The 16,529-nt window shown below is 50.8% G+C and overlaps 1 protein-coding gene across 3 annotated transcripts; it reads right to left on the bottom strand.

The window, feature by feature from the left end:
• Nucleotides 1-4,327: 4,327 nt before the first annotated feature.
• Nucleotides 4,328-16,092, bottom strand: GNAT2 (G protein subunit alpha transducin 2). 3 transcript variants are annotated; one of them, XM_081113335.1, is made up of 9 exons: nt 15,480-16,092; nt 12,429-12,591; nt 10,964-11,006; nt 9,654-9,795; nt 8,585-8,742; nt 7,206-7,334; nt 6,886-7,015; nt 5,634-5,787; nt 4,328-4,986 (listed from the first exon to the last, which is right to left on the bottom strand). In XM_081113335.1, the coding sequence occupies exons 2-9, from the start codon at nt 12,544-12,546 to the stop codon at nt 4,796-4,798; spliced, it is 1,065 nt and encodes a 354-aa protein (XP_080969461.1). In that variant the 5' UTR covers nt 12,547-12,591; nt 15,480-16,092; the 3' UTR covers nt 4,328-4,795. The 3 variants fall into 3 exon arrangements, with proteins under 3 accessions (XP_080969461.1, XP_080969459.1, XP_080969460.1); XM_081113333.1 differs by lacking the exons at nt 12,429-12,591; nt 15,480-16,092 and having other exon boundaries at nt 10,964-11,642; XM_081113334.1 differs by lacking the exons at nt 9,654-9,795; nt 10,964-11,006; nt 12,429-12,591; nt 15,480-16,092 and having other exon boundaries at nt 8,585-9,442.
• Nucleotides 16,093-16,529: the final 437 nt, after the last annotated feature.

Below are 16,529 nucleotides of genomic sequence, written 5' to 3' on the forward strand. Positions count from 1 at the left end.
ACTGGTTGCCTGGCCTGGCTAAGCACTCCATCTGCTTATCTATCTGCTCAGCACAGCTCTGGAGTTTCCTGTTGCGGAGCTCCTTGCGGGCTGGCAGTCACGTAGAAGCTAAAGTTAGTCTCATTCCAGTTAAACCCTGCCTTTGGTTGATTTTTCCCTTCCAGATGCTCAAAAAATCACAGTGAGTCCTCTGCTCATTTATAAAACCTAAAACAGCACTTACTCCCTTCCCTCTTATCACTTGTGAAACTTTTTAGATGTGATACTGATGTGACTTAGTTGGGTTTTTTTTTTTTAATGTTTTTATTGACTTTTAGAGAGAAGGGAGAGGAAGAGAGATAGAAATATCGATGAGAGAGAAACATCATGGATCAGCTGCCTCTTGTATGCCCCCTACTGGGGATCAAGCTAACCCGGGCATGTGCCCTAACGGGAATCAAACTATGACCTCTTGGTTCCTGGGTCGATGTCCACCACTGAACCACACCGGCTGGGTGTGGTACCGACTTTAACAACAGAGTTGTCTCAGTTTCCCAGTACTCTTCTCCAGGCTTCACAGTAAAGTGAGAGAGGTGATCTTGACCAATCACAGCTCTCGGCGTGGCTTCATGGCCATCCCCACACAAGAGAAAGCCAGCTGTGATCTTGCTGTCTGAGCTACTGGGAAGTAAAGGAAGATTCAAGGCCCTGAGGGACTGCCTTCCAGGATGGTCAGGATCTTTGTTCGGTGCCTTTGTTTAGGTTTTAACCCCCTGCCCCCACCCCCACCCCACACACACCTGCAATTTTCTCATAACCTTTTATGAGTTACTTCTACTGAGGAACACGTACTTCTGAACAAGTCCAGGCAGGACAGGGCAGTTTTCCTGGTTCTGCGTCAAGCCTGGGTCAGGCCTGTCTTCTCAGGAATAAGGTAGTGAGGAATGTCACACAGGAGTAGGTAGCAGAGAGGCACGATGAAGATGGGGACATTCCTTGGCCAGGCTACTTTTTATTTGCCAGTAAGAAGCACTTTTTGTACATGACTTAGAGTATCTAGTTTTTACACAAAATTAAGACAAAACAAGAAACTGGGACTTGTAAACATTCATTTCACTGCATTTATTTATGCGTTGGAAATGGAAAGATTCACACACCACACTAAAAATAAAATCCTGTGACAGAGCTAACTGTAAATGTAATGCCATGAACCTACCGTTCATGGATGAAGAGCGCAGCTAGCCTGAACTGGAGTGAAGGTCTTTTCTGAGGCGCCGGGGACAGGGTGGGTAAGGGGAGGGAGGGAGGGTCCAGTAGTAAAGGCTGTGCGCCCGGTGCTGATGTTTGCTGAAGTCTCGTGGGAACCAGCAAGGTAGCAGCGATCATAAAACAATTAGCAAGGACACAGCTGGGACACACCATCTCAGTGTGCGAGCATTCACTAAGCTGTGAGGTTTGAGAGCTGGAATATTAAATTTTGTACAATTGGATTTTTCTGTCTCCTAACTTCTGTTATCCTCCGTTGTGTACCCATATCCCATGTATGAGAGATTCCCCCAGGAGACATAACAAATCACAAGAAATTGCCTGTTCTAGTTGTTCATTCTTGCTCATGTAGGATGAAGGTCCTGAGGCCCCAGAATCTTAGGAGGCTGGAGAGTTGTTCTGTGTGCTGGATTCTGTTTTTCCCCCGTTTCCAGCCAGCTATGAAATCTTTTGGTCTTATATCCCTATTCTGTGAACTAAAAGTGGGCTTAGTTGTATCTCCCAACTCTGATGTTCCAAGGTTCTCATCACATAGAAATGACATTTAAAGGTGCTTTGTAAATATTCGTGATACTCAAGACTACACTGCAGAGTCCGTAGCTGCTCATCTTGTCTCAGCATCTCAATGTCCCATATTCATTTTAAAGACCTGAAATGAAGTTCAACTATATGCGGAGCAGGTGAAAGGCCTGTTTTTGTGTGTGTTAGTTTAAAATATATTTTTATTGATTTCAGAGAGGAAGGGAGAGGGAGAGAAAGATAGAAACATCAATGATGAGAGAGAATCATCGATCAGCTGCCTCCTGCACCCAGGCATGTGCCCTGACCGGGAATTGAACCATGACCTCCTTGTTGCAGGTTGATGTTCAATGAAAGGTCTTTGTTTTATTTTCTGTTCACACCATTGCTTACTTTTTCATGACCAGAGGGCACCAAAAGGTTGTCAGTTGATTCTTGGTCAGGATACGTGCCAGGGTTGCAGGCTCAGTCCCCAGTGCGGGGAGCGTGCAGGAGGCGGCTGATGGATGTTTTGCTCTCACAGTGATGTTTCTGTCTCACTCACTCTTTCAAAAAAATCAGTAAAAAACCTTTTTTTTAAAAAATTCCACAATGTGGTATGATTGGGGGGAAGTGGATTAAGTGGGATATATTTGCATGGGAGGCCTGTGTGACAGGTCACAGCTGCAGCGAGGATTCTAACCCCGTGCTTTGGAGCTGCAAAGACAGACCTGTACTCAGTGTGTTGGCTTCCTTTGTAAATCTCCGAACTTAATGCCATTTAAATATCCTGAGAAGGGCCCATAGGACTCATTAGACTGCCAGAGGGATCCATATCCTATATAATAAAGAGCTAATATGCTAATTAGACTGGACGGTGGGCCGACCTTCTGGAACAACCAGTGGGCAGGGCCGCGAGGCAGCCGAGCTGCAAGGGCCGAGCCCCTTGCACAAATTTCATGCATTGGGCCTCTAGTACAAAAAATCAAAAACCCAAAAACCACAACAAAAACTTCAGAACCCCTGTATGTAGAATTAAAGCAAACAGGTAAGTCATGGTTGGAGCAAGCCATTTAGAAAAGTCCCTGAACAGCTCTTGGATACAAGAAGTCTTACCCAGATTTTTTCTTTAACTTGAGTTTCGGTTTGTTTCCTTTTTAAAAAATACTTTTTTGTTGATTTGGGGGAGAGAGAGAGAGAGAGAGAGAGAGAGAGAGAGAGAGAGAGAGAAACATCAATGATGAGAATCTTTGATTGGCTGCCAGTGTCGGGGATCGAGCCTGCACCTGGGCATGTGCTCTGACCTGGAATCAAACCTTGACCTCCAGGTTCATAGATGGACGCTCAGCCACTGAGCCACGCCGGCCAGGCTTTGGCTTAAGTTTTTTTTGTGAGTGTGGTTTTTTTTGCGGGCGCCAGGACCAACGATCACCAGCTGCCCAAGTACCAAAAAATTATGCGTCCGAAATCTCTCGATGTCGATTCCGCACGTAGAGCAATCAGGCTGCTCTACATGTGCCACTCCCGACAAAAGCCCTTTTTTTGGCTTAAGTTTGTAAGTGGCAGTAGACAGAGTAGTTTTCCTTCATTCTCCCAAGTTGGTTTCTTTTCAAGGATTCAGACTAGTGAATGAATCCAATTTTAGCAGCTGCAGTGTCGTCTTCAGTGTGTTTCAAGCTCATATGGTTCCCTAGTATCAACACTGCTGGTAGCAGCCTCGGTGTGAATGTGTGCTTCTGGCAAAGAGTGTATTTTCATTTTAATTGACACGTTCTTCGAGATACTAAATCTTGCTGCCAAGAGCCTTCCTCACTGGTAGCTGTAAAAATGCTAAATCCACCCTTCACCGCTCCTGTCAAGATAAATGCAAGCTGCGTCTCCCCTCGAAGGCGTTCAGAGGAATAATTTGCTTAGTGGTCTGTTTGGGAAGATGTTTCCAGCCAGACGTTACAGGGACCCACCCAACTGCAAAGATGTTTATTGTCTAAAGCAAGATCCGCTGCCTTTTTTTTTTTTTCTTTTAATATAGTTTATTGATTTTTTTTACAGAGAAGAAGGGAGAGGGACAGAGAGCCAGAAACATCGATGAGAGAGATCGATCAGCTGCCTCCTGCATGCCCCCCAGTGGGGATGTGCCCACAACCAAGGTACATGCCCTTGACCGGAATTGAACCTGGGACCCCTGAGTCCGCAGGCCGACGTTCTATCCACTGAGGCAAACCGGTTCGGCTCGCTGCCTTTTTTATTATGAAACAAATAGCAGTTGAAATGAGAATTTTAGGATTGCTCACTTGTTCTAGATTCTATGGTAGAGGAGTAGCAGCAATAAAATCATTAATACTCCAAACTTACTTAGAAAGTATCCTGTATAGCTGAGAAACAGTTACCTATAGATAAAGGGAACTCGGTTTTTTGGGGGGCAGAGGGGTAGTCTGCTTAATAAAATGATTGTTCTTCTATATGTGCCTTCAAAACTAACACCTCTATTCAGTGATCTGGATGTCTGAGCTAAGGCACATAGAGGGAGGTCTGTTAGTAAAAAGGGGTGGTAGGGTTATCAAGGTTTTGTTTTTAATTGATTTTTGCTGTTTTGCTTGGGCTAGTTCATCAAAAAACCTGGTATTGATTGTCATAAATGGCAGCGTTTACATAGGATTTCTTTCTGTGACTCTAACCACAGAGCCTTTCTGTGCCTTCCCTGCAGTTAGGTTTGTGATCATCAGAAGAGCCCCGTGAAGTAGTAGAGGAGTTCCCTTCACTTTACAGGTGAGGGACTCGAGGCCTGAGAAATGAAATGTTTAAGTTTTGCCGTGAGTTGCAGAACCGGTCCTGGAGCCTGGGTCTTCTGGCTCCTGGCCTCGGGCTCTTTAAACTCACTGGCTACGCTGCTTTGAAAAGAATGTAAGAGAGACCGTCCAGCCATGTATACCTCACCGCCAAGGGAGCACGCATTCATTCCCCATCTCACGGTGTCGTGACCGGACATTTTCTGCTCAAAATCACCCAGATTCCAAGCCTGTTCGTGGAAGATACACGTGGGAAGTGATGGAGATTAGAAGAGCCCGCAGTCCTTGAGGTTTTCTTTGATGATAATATCTGTAACTGCGTCAAAGACAAATTTGACGTTTTGCGTGTCCGTAGCGCAGGTCATGTGACTGTAGATTTCTTTGACATCTTTTCGCATGTTGAGGTCAAGGAACTGGCTCTTGATATAATTCCCTGCATCCTCATAAGAGTTGTTCCCTGGTTTTCCAGAAAAATAGTGAAGAAATGGGATAAATTAACCCTTAGTTGCTCACTTACTTTTTAGGTGACTGACTTGACCCTCAAAGCGTTACAAGTCAAAACAAACGCTGTTTTGAAGGGAAGGCCCCTCCTGTACTGCACTCCAGTGTTTCTCGCTTGAGTTGAGCAAAGAAATCGAGGTGAGAGCTGCCTATGTCTCCACCCTTGGTTTCTGGTAGATTCTGTTGGAATAGGCAGTCGGTGGCTCTCCTGCATCTGACATCTGCTCTGTTCCAGAGACACCTGAATGTAAACCTAGCTCTATCCACTGAGCTAACCAGCTAGGGCGACGATTCTTTCTCGTCATTGGTGTTTCTAACTCTCCCTCCCTCTCCCTTCCTCTCTCAAAGCAGTAAAAATAAACTTGAACAACCTGGAACTGGATGCCCAGGTTTCTCAGCTGAGACAGCCAAGTGTCACTTGGACATCACAGAGCTCCCGAGAGGAAGGAGAGCTAAGGGAGAAGGAGTCATCAACTTGGCACAGGCAGGGGGGTTACCGCGTGCTCCTCAGAGACAAGTTCCTGCCTGTCTCCTTGCTGTGGGGAATGGCACCACCAGTCATCACTAAGAAAGCCTTACCTGGTCCCCAGCCCTGACACTTACCATCATACTCTGGGAAGCAAATGCTGAGATGCACCTTCCTGATTTTTTCCTCAAAGAGGTCCTTCTTGTTGAGGAAGAGGACAATGGACGTGGCCGCGAAGAACTTGTGGTTGCAGATGCTGTTGAACAGGTGCAGGGACTCATGCATACGATTCTAGGGGAGGAAAGACAGCAGAGACACCAGGCTGGGCTTAGGGGATGGGTGTTTGCCCCCTGCTCTGGGAGACACGAGTGCCAAATGCCAAAAGCAAGATAGGGAACAGCTTCTCTCTCTAGAACAGCCAACAGACTCTGGCTTCCTCCTGCTCTTCCTATCCTGGCCGTGTGACGGGGAGGATCATCGCGCTTTTCTGGGTCTGTCTCCCTATCTCGTAGGGTTATTACACAGGTTAAATGAGGTCATGTATGGAACGTGCCCGTGATCGTGAAGGCCATGAATGTCACGCAGGTCTTTGGGAGCCAGGGCACACTTAAGGATTGTGACATCCGCACGCGCTACTGACCCAGGGTTGAGACTGGGCCCTTGTTAGCATGTGCCCATTTGCGTCTCTAGGATGGGTTTTTGGGTTTTTTTTGTTTTTTAATATATTTTATTGATTTTTTACAGAGAGGAAGGGAGAGAGATAGAGTCAGAAACATTGATCAGCTGCCTCCTGCACATCTCCTACTAGGGATGTGCCTGCAACCCAGGTACATGCCCTTGACCAGAATCGAACCTGGGACCCTTCAGACCGCAGGCCGACGCTCTATCCACTGAGCCAAACCGGTTTCGGCTCCAGGATGGTTTTGATGGGCTTCTGTGATGGGGTCCCGGGTCTCAGTTTGGGCAGGAATGTAAATGGTGCCGAACGGTGAGGGCGGGAGAGCCCGGTGCCACACCACAAGCACTTCTGCCACTTCCTTCTCTGAGCGCCACTTTGGGCGAGGAGAACGGGGGCTGTGTGTCTGCAGAGCCCAGAGGGAACCGGGCCAGCCTGGTCTTGGGGAGCAGGCCACTGGGGTCTTGAAGGATGCTCTTAGCTAACTTGGCTCCATCCTTTCATCTAATGAGAAAGAAGACAAACGTAACGTGCAGCCTTTTGTCATTGCTAAGACTCCTGCAAAACCCTGTCCGACCTCGTAGACTTGAAGAGGTCTTGGGAAATGAGCGGCCCTGTGAGACGTTTCGCCAGAAGGTATCTAGGGTGCCCGGATGGAACGTGATCTAAGGAGACAGGAGAGAACCTGGAGCAGGGGCTAGGAAACCACTCACCACCTCATCATCTTCCACCAGCACCATGTCGTAGGCGCTGAGGGCCGCACAGAAAATGATGCACGTGACTCCCTCAAAGCAGTGGATCCACTTCTTCCTCTCCGACCTCTGCCCTCCCACATCGAACATCCTGAGGGTGGAAAGCTGTCCTCCAGGCATGTGCGGGGATGGCCCCAGGTCTGGTGTCCACCCCCAGGGAGGCAGCAGGTGGCAGTGAGAGGGACAGGGCAGGGCACTGATTCAGGTGGGCTTTAGTGAAGGTCAGGACGCACACCGTGCCCTCTGATGTCAGAGGTGCTTTCAGGGTACCACGTTCTCACCTGAAGTTCAAGTCTTTGACGGAAAACTTGGTCTCGATGATGCCTGTGGTTTTGACTCTGGATCGTAGCACGTCTTGCTCATTGGGGAGGTAGTCGGGAGCCGCAATCCGGTCTAATTGGTTCAGGTAGCTAGAGAGCAGTGGTTGGCATCGGTGACATTAAATTTTCACAGCGAAGGCCAAGAAAGGTCAAGAACCTTACCCAAAGGCATACAACTAACTTGGCGGTAGAACCAGGACTAGAATCCAGACTGTTAAAGCCCTTCAGGTCCTTGGGTCTCCTCACAAGAGACAGTGTGGCGTGGGCTGGGGGCCACGTCCGTTTGAGGCAGAGGTTCCGCCCCATTGAAGTCACGTCAGGTAACTTCCATGCATTTCCCCTGGCTAAAGGGTTTTCTAGACTCTCGAATGAGGTTTGGTGGTTTTAAAGGTGCCAGGAGTCCCATCAAAAACATAGGAGCGGGTTAGGAAACTGGCACACATGAGACGCGAGTCACTGCAACATTTATATCCTGAATCGAGTTGGAACCGTTGACATATTGGGGAAACGAATGAACACTGACGTGACTACTTGATGACATTAAGGAATTTTAAATATTTAGTTGTAGTGATTATGTTGTGATTTATTTTTAAAAAGAGCCCTTATTTTTAGAGATACATAATGAAATGTTTAGGATGAAATGATAGGATATCTGGGATTTACTTCAGTATAATCCAGTGGGGGGATGAAGATAAAATGAAATAAGAGTGGCCATGAGTTGATAACAGTGAAAGCCTGGTGATGTATTATTCTACTTTTGTATATGTTTGCCAGTTACCATTTTTTTAAAAGTTCAGAAAAGAAGGTGGTGGCAGGAGGAAGGCAGATGTGAAGTGAAGGGACCGAGAGAAAGAGAGAAGGAAAGTTAACATCAGTTCCTACTGTATGCCAGGAATTCCATGTTTACATTCTCATTTGAACCTGGCTGGCGTGGCTCAGTAGTTGAGTGTTGACCTGTGAACCAGGAAATCACGGTTTGATTCCTGGTCAGGACACATGCCCAGGTTGGGGGTTTGATCCCCAGTGTGGGGCGTGCAGGAGGCAGCCGATCCATGCTTCTCTCTCATCATTGATGTTCTATCTCTCCCTCTGCCTTCCTCTCTGAAATCAGTAATAAATAAATAAATTAAGCAGTAGGGAGCGTGGGAGCTGTGGCCCATGTCCTGACCTAAAGGCATTCCGTTCCAGGCACAAGTAAAATACCACTGAGGCCCAACAGGCAACAGGCCAAGTTCAGTCCCTGGGTCTCCCAGCTTTCAGTGCCTGGAACTTCAGGCCAGTGTGATGTCTCCTAGAAGCTGACGGACGCCTCATCCCGCCCCGTCCCCAGCGAGCCTTACTAGGCCGCCGAGTCATTGAGCTGGTACTCCGCCGCTCTGTCGAAGCAGGCCTGCACCCCGCCGTCCTGCCACAGCCTCCTGATCACCTCCACCAGCTCGGGGGGCATGGTGCCCTCCTCCAGGGAGTCGGCCAGGTTGTTGAGCTGCCGCCCGTCATCCTGTAAGGCAGAACCCTGGCTGAGAACCACAGGGAGTCCTGGCTTCCCAGGAGGCCTCTGGGAGTTCTGCTGGAAGGGCCGCACTTTGCATCGCTCCCAAAGCCTCCTGAGCCGGAGGCAGTGTCCAGGGCAGAGTCCACCTAAGAAAACACTAATTTCTGAGTGGGCTTCCGAGATGCAGAGGGTGGCCACGCACCCAGTCCTGGGGTGCTCGGCAGAGGGCAGAGGGCCCAGGGGCTTCCTCTGGGTGTCTCCATCCTCCACCCTTGGGCCAGAGCATGCGCCCCAGCACGTGCCCTCTGCTTCGTGGAGACCGCGCATTCGCAGGGCAGACTGACGGAGAGGTGGGCACGAGGGAAGGCAGCAGCCTGTCACCTTTGTGAGGTGTAGGAAAAGGCCAACCCTGGAACAAGGGGTCGAGCTTGTCACAGTCCCACGGCCGGGCGAGGAGCCCAAGGAGCTATTTAAATGGTGAAGTAAGGCAAAGAACATTTACGGTAAAGGTAGGGAGTGCAGCCCAGCTGGCGGGGCTCAGAGGTTGAGCATTGACCTAGGAACCAGGAGGTCACGGTTCGATTCCCGGTCAGGGCACATGCCCGGGTGGTGGGCTCGATCCCCAGTGTGAGGCCTGTAGGAGGCAGCCAATCAATCATTCTCATCATGGATGTTTCTCTCTCTCTCTCCCTTACCCTCTGAAATCATTAAAAACATTTTTTAAAAAGGCAGGAATTGCATGCTTCTCCAGATGTGCACCCGCCTTCCGAACTAAAAAGATTGGAAACTCAGCAGGTGGGATTCTAGTTACACCAACTTTTCGGACCTGTGGTTCCTCCCAACCTGTTGGCCGCTGGTCTGCTCCTTGTTAGCCTCCCTCTCCCTCCAGGCTCACCCCCATCCCGTCGGGCACCCACCACACAGCTCAGCTGGGCATAGTCGATGCCCAAGGTGGACATGGCGCGGACGATGGCCAGGATGGACTGCAGCACGTTGCCGTAGATGACGGACTTGTACTCCAGGCATTCCTCCGGCGAGTAGCCATCCTGGTGAATGATCCTGCGGGAGTGCGCCCAGCCCTCAGCGGGGCCTGAGCAACCAGGCCTAGGGGCTGCGGATCTGGGGGGCTCTACAGCAGTGCTTCCCAGTGTGGGCACACGCCCCACAGGGGGGCAATGCGAGAATGGGGTATTCACAGTGCATTTTTTTCATTTCTTATGGTTCTAGGGGCCTCATATACAGTATATAAATATATATATTGTGCCCTGGCCGGTTTGGCCCAGTGGATAGAGTGTCAGCCTGCAGACTGAAGGGTCCCAGGTTTGATTCTAGTCAAGGGCATATGCCTGGGTTGCGGGCTCGATCCCCAGTAAGGGGCGTGCAGGAGGCAGCCAATCAGTGATTCTCTCTCATCATTGATGTTTCTATCTCTCTCCCTCTCTAAAATCAATAAAAATATATAAAATATATGTATATATAGTATTGTGATATATTTATGCATTTCAGTTCTCTGTTATATGTTTTGAAACTTTGCTATTTTTTCATATCACTTCATATTTTTTTAAACAATTTTTTAGGGCTTTCTTCCTCAGTACTTCAGCTGTCCTTTTGTTCTTTTATTTTTGTCTTTCACGGGTGTCATGTTCTTTGGAAGCTTGTTTAGACCAAGTGAATGGCCTTTTAGGCTTCCTCCACGTGGCTAGGATTCACTTTTTGAATAGTAAGAATTCTAGCCCTGACCGGTTTGGCTCAGTGGATAGAGTGTCGGCCTGCGGACTGAAGGGTCCCAGGTTCGATTCCGGTCAAGGGCATGTACCTTGGTTGCGGTCACATCCCCAGTTGGGGGTGTGCAGGAGGCAGCTGATCGATGTTTCTCTCTCTCATTGATGTTTCTAACTCTCTCTTTCCCTTCCTCTCTGTGAAAAATCAATAAAAAACATATATTTAAAAAGAAAAAAAAGAATTCTGTCGGGAGGGGGGGGGGGCATCAGGGTTTTAGAGATGATTAGGTGGGGCGTGGCCAGAAAGGCTTGGAACCACTGCTCTAAAGGTTCATAAGAACCTGATCTCTGTTCCAGAGTGGAGAGTTAGAGGCAAGGGGTGCAGAGGGGCGTGGGTCCCTTCTGTTCTTGTCATCAGGGTTCCTAAGGCCCAGGCGCCCCTCCCCCCCTCTGCCGGCCCTGCCACTCCCGCGTCCACCCCGTCCTCTGGGGCTTCGCTCACTCACTTCATCTGCTTGACGATGGTGCTCTTCCCCGACTCCCCGGCCCCTGCGGGAGAAGTGCTCTTGCTCCAGATGTGCACCAGCCTCTCCCCCCACCCCCACCCCTGTCCGCCCCTCCCCCCTACAGGGCACAGCACGCGGAGGAGGGCCTGCCAGCCTGAGCTCAGGCCATGCACAGCGGGGTCCTCGCTCTGCACGGTGGGCGTCTGGGCTGGGGCCTCTTGGTTGGGGAGGGGTCTCCCGCGCATTGAGAGTGTCCAGCAGGATTCTGGGCCACCACCCACTGGCCGTCAGTGGCACTCCATGCTGGCAGTTGTGACAGCCACACGTGCCACCAGACATTTCCAGATGTCCCCATGGGCGGGGCGGGGGCAGCCTCCTTGGAACCCGGGTAGTCGGTAGTCGGGGAATTCCTTGACCACACCCCCTTCTCTCCGACCCTTTGACTCAGAAGCGAGAACTCGGCAGGATTGGAGGGAGCTGGATCCCTTCACTGAAATGCTGTTTTTTTCCATCGTGGTGTTTCCTTTATTGACAAAAATGCCCTAATATCCTCCTTCACGCTCCGCTCTCCCTCCATCGACACCCACAGCCCTCCGGCCTCCCCCTGCCTGGGCTGCTTGCTCTAGTCTGAGCGGCTTATCCTGAAGGTGGAAGAAACGGATTAGGCTTAAAAGATCCCAGCTGGCCATGCTCTTCCCCTGCCTCCCTCCTCGGGGCCCAGGGACACTCCCTCCAGGGTGTCCCCAGGGCCAGGCCACACGCCCGCAGGGTGGGGCCTGGGCCTGGGCTTGCACACCTGCCCAGCTGCCCTCCGCACGGCCCCACCCGCCCGGCGGCCACTGTGGTTTTCCTGAGCCAGGTGGCCGAGCTCTACTGTCTTGGCTCTATTTACAGCCGCGACTAGTGTCTGCCTGACCACCCAGGTGCTGGTCTCTCTTCAGCCCAAACCCCTCATCTGCTTAGGAGCTCCTCAGGGTACGAGCCTCCAGCTGAAGGCCCGGCCTCCCCTGGGGCGCCTGCTCCTGCTGTTTTTACCGAGAGCGAGAAGGAGCCGGGACTCGGCAAGTGGGCCCGTCCCTGCGCCTACATGACACCGACGGTACACAGGGCCGGCCTTGCACGTCCGCCATCCTCCGGAGTCCTGGACTCCGAGTCCTCTGGCTGCGTGTGGGGCCCCGTCCGCAAGCCCCGAGGTGTTGGGTTGGGTTAGGTTCAGAGATGGGCGGGGCCATCCTGGCCCTGGTTCTGCTCCTGGTCCAAGGACTAGCAGAACCATCCCAGCGGAGCTTTGGCACCTGCATCTAGAGCTCCTGACCCCCCAGCCCGAGACTGGAATGGGAGCGGGACAGGGACCTGCCTGTCCTCCCGCCTGTGGGGTGGGCTGGAGCCCATCTCCGCCCGGACTCCGGCTAAGCTGGACGGAGCGGGCCTTGTCCTTCCCCGGCTCATCTCCCCACCGCCTCACCCAGCAGCAGCAGCTTGACGGTCTTGGCCTCCTTGTCTGCGTCCTCCTGCAGCTTCCGTTCTAGCTCCTTGGACCGCTTGGCCAGCTGTCTGTCCTCAGCACTGACTCCGCTCCCCATCGTCCCCTGTCTCCTCTGGCGGCTTCTCCTCTGGGGTCTCCGGGTCTGGGAGGAGGAAGGTAAGGGAGCAGTAAACTGGGGTGGAGTGTTAGATCCGCAGGCCTGAGAGGCGGGTCTGCAGGGGCCTGGGGAGGGAGGTCTCGTCCCTGCCCCAGCTGGAGAGCTGCTTAGGCTGGGGATTGCGGCCTTTACATCCAGCGCTGTGATGGCCAAGCCAATTAAGAGCTCAGTATGGCAAAGGGCAAAGACTCTGTGTTTCTGTGACCAGGGAGGTAGCCTGCTGGGTTCGAACACGAGAACAGGGTGCGGGTGCCCCTCCTTTTCAGGGGCTGACTCCCTAAAAGTATCTTCCACAGAGATTCTGGGGTCTTGTTTCAGGCACCGAAGCACACCCCTCCATCTTCCATCACTGCAGGCGGCCCTGGCGAGGGCTTTTTGTTTGGGGAGCTGCCCTTCCTTGGGAAGATTAGGAATGTTTTTTCCAGCCCGGCTGGTGTGGCTCAGTGGTTGAGCCTTGATCTATGAACCAGGAGGTCAAGGTTGGGTTCGAGTCCCGGTCAGGGCACATGCCCGGGTTATGAGCTCAATCCCCAGTGGGAGGCATGTAGGAGGCAGCCAATCAATGATTCTCTCTCATCATTGATGTTTCTCTCTCCATCTCCCTCTCTGTAATCAATAAAAATACATTAAAAATAAAAAAGAAATGCAGACACTGAGGCCTTACCCAAGACCTTCTCAGAGCTCCCTTTTTGGCAGGATCGCAAGTGATTTCAAGGACAGGGAAGTGCCGCCGGGGAGGCCAGGGCCTAGGCGTTCCCTCGCACCTGCCTAATGATGAGACTCCCCTGAGTGCTTGTATTTCCTCAGAACCCCGGCGCCACCGATGGGAAGGAGATCATCTGATTTCAAAGATGTTCAAATGTTATACGTTTTTAAAAGGGTGTGCTTTAGGATCCATAAGTTCCAGTAATAATGCCAATTCCAGAGCCTGAGCAACTGTATTTTACACTAATATAAGGAGTTATTGTCACATGGCAAGTTTGAAAAGCCCTGATCCAGAACAGTGGTTCTCAACTTTTGGTGTGCATTGGAGTTGACATAAAGAGCTTTTTTTTAAAAAAAAAATACTGATTTAATTGGTCTGGAATGCAGTCCAGACATGAAGATTTTTCTTTCCTTTTTTAAATAAATTTTTTTTATGGATTTCAGAGAGGAAGGGAGAGGGAAAGAGAGAGATTGAAGAGAATCATTGATCAGCTGCATCCTGCATGCCCGCCCCGCCCCCCCCCCCCCCCCCCCCGGGGATCCAGCCCGCAATCTGGGCATGTGCCCTGACCAGAAATTGAGCCTTTACCTCCTGGTTCATAGGTTGACGCTCAACCACTGAGCCACGCCGGCTGGGCCAGGCATGAAGATTTTTAAATTTTCTTTATGATTCTAATGTGCAGCCAAAGCAGGGAACCATTGAGCTCAAAGGATTTCACTTTCTCTGTCCTTTTAGAGCTGGGACAGTGCAGCGGTGGCCTGTGGGACTGAGAGAGGGGGAGGTAGGACCTCGGTCTCCCACCTGCCAGGAACCCTGAGCACCTGCCGACCATCTTGCTCCTCCTGCCGCCCCGCAGCTGCGTATCTGGGGATCTGAGAAGCACTGGGCCTGGGCCCAGACTCTCGGGGCTGATGGACAACTAGGCAGCCACCAAGGTGCCGCCACGGTGACCGTGTTTTCCCAGCCAAAAATGGACACGTGCTCAGCGACAAGGGAAAACAGGAAAGTGCCCTTGAAATGGTGACTGTCCTGGAATCTTGGCTATAAGGTTTCAGTAATACCTGCCCTAGCCTACCAACAGTATTGGTAACTTACACCGGGGCCAGAGCTGTGCTGTGCCCTGCACTATCCACAGCAAGGAGCAGCCAGGGACTGTACTAAAGAGTTTATGGGGCTCAGGTCAATTCATTCTCACAGTAACTTCAAGCTGAGCGCTCTTGTCCCCATTTTACAGGCCGGATACCTGAGACTTGGGGGTTAAGTCACTTGTTCAAGGTCATAAAGCTTAGTAAACAGACATACCACGTTCTCTTTCTATTGCCCTCGAATAAGCAGCCAAAGAAAGAACACTTGGGGGAAGAAAAAAAAAAAAAAGACCATGGCAAAACAGGCAAACGCAGGATCTTAATCACAGCTGCCCGTGCCTTGTTAAAGGAACCTGACTTGTTTCACAACCGGGGAAAATGCTTAGCTTGTTCCTTTTTCAGCTGCCACCTCTGCAAACTTCCGTGCTGCTTCTGCATGCTTCCTGCTTGCTGGCTCCCCTTCCCCACGACTAAGCTGAGCAGGGGAACTCCTGATCCTCACCTGGTCTGCTTGCACAGACCCGCTACTGCGCATGCACCATGCGGGTGCCGGTGGCCTGCCTCGGCCTCCAGCTCCTGCGCCTTCCCTGTGGCAGCTCTCCTTTATCATCGCATTTGGGTTCAGTGCCCTGGTGGAGTCAGTAGAGCATGTAGGTGCCATTCCCATTTCAGAGGGGAGTGAACAGAAGCAGAGAAAGGTGATCCTCATAGTGCTAATGGTATTGGGGTTTGGGGGTTCCCCAAGATAGAAATCGAGAGGAAACCCCAGAGAAATTTCCAGACAGAGTTTATTAAGCTTACACTTGAGCACAAGGGAAGCAGTACGGAGCTGGCTTCATGGCTGGCTCTGTTTGGCCGCTTTTATAAGCTGGGGACAAAGCGGGCTTGTGCAAAAACAAAGATGGGTTTGCTGGGAAAGGCGGCTTGGGAAGGGTTCAGGGGGTGGAATTTAACGTGTCAGGGTGGGGTTACTTCCTCCTTCTTTTGGGTTGCTTGGCAACTATCTCCGGCCTGTGCTGTGCGGGCAAGATGGTAGCATTGCTCATTATCGCCACTGCTGGAAGGTTACATAGCGGACAAACCTTGATCAACTGAGCATGCCCCAGATGTGGTTTCGACGTCGTCTGGCCACCTGGTTTTAACTTGTCTTCCTGGCCATCTGGTATTTTTTCATTCCTGGGCCCAAGTCCTTATCCTGCCTCATTTCCCCCGGGAGGTTTTATCCTCCTTATTCTGAAGGGATTAGGGTCAGAGGTCTCTGGTGACTGCTTCCTGCTGAGTGAGGGAGGAATACAATTCTCTCGCCGTCTCATTTGAAGAGCAGCAAGGGCTCGGGTCTTCCTTGTCCGGGATGGGCTGGCAGCCTGGCATGACCATCAGCTTCATGAACATGGAACTGTTGCCATCTGGAGGAGACAAACTACGAGAAGGTTAAAGAGACCAGGCCCAAATACCAGTGGGAGTAGAAGGACCATCGGGGCACAGAGGGGAAAGCCAGGTAAGTGAAGGCAGGTCACCATGAATGGATTCCTGGATTTGATTTGGGTTGTGCTTTTTTTCCCCCTCTTTTTTTAAGCAAGATTTTGCATTTATTTTTCAGTTTTGATTGGTTGCTTGCAACCAAATGAACAAATGTTTTCAAAATACCAAGAGCTTTATGTTGGGCAGGTCCTCAGTGTTAACACCATTTATCTCAGCTCCGGCGTCCTCTCAGCAGCCGACACAGCAGCACTGTGTTCTGACTGAGTGCTGGTGTTCAGGGTATACTCCTTTAAAAAAGAAACATTTCCATTGACTTCAGCGGGGAAGGGGGGGGACAGAGAGATAGAAACAGTAATGATGAGAATCATTGATAGGCTGCCTCCTGCACGCCCCCCACTAGGGATCGAGACACAACCCCGGCATGTGGTCCCGACCGGGAATCGAACCAGAGATCCAGAGTCTATGTGTGTCTCTTTTAAACATGACATTCCAGTCAACGCCTCTTCAAACTTTCCAATTGTGTCCCATTATAAAGAGAACAGATTCCTATAGGATTTATGCCAGTAGCCATATTCCCATGAAAATAATGATACTCATTCAGAATTTCCAAACTTCTGTGGGATTAGGTAGAGAGAAAAATATAAATGTTT

The sequence above is a fragment of the Myotis nattereri genome (assembly GCF_964212035.1).
Source record: "Myotis nattereri genome assembly, chromosome: 18".
Lineage (NCBI taxonomy): Eukaryota > Metazoa > Chordata > Mammalia > Chiroptera > Vespertilionidae > Myotis > Myotis nattereri.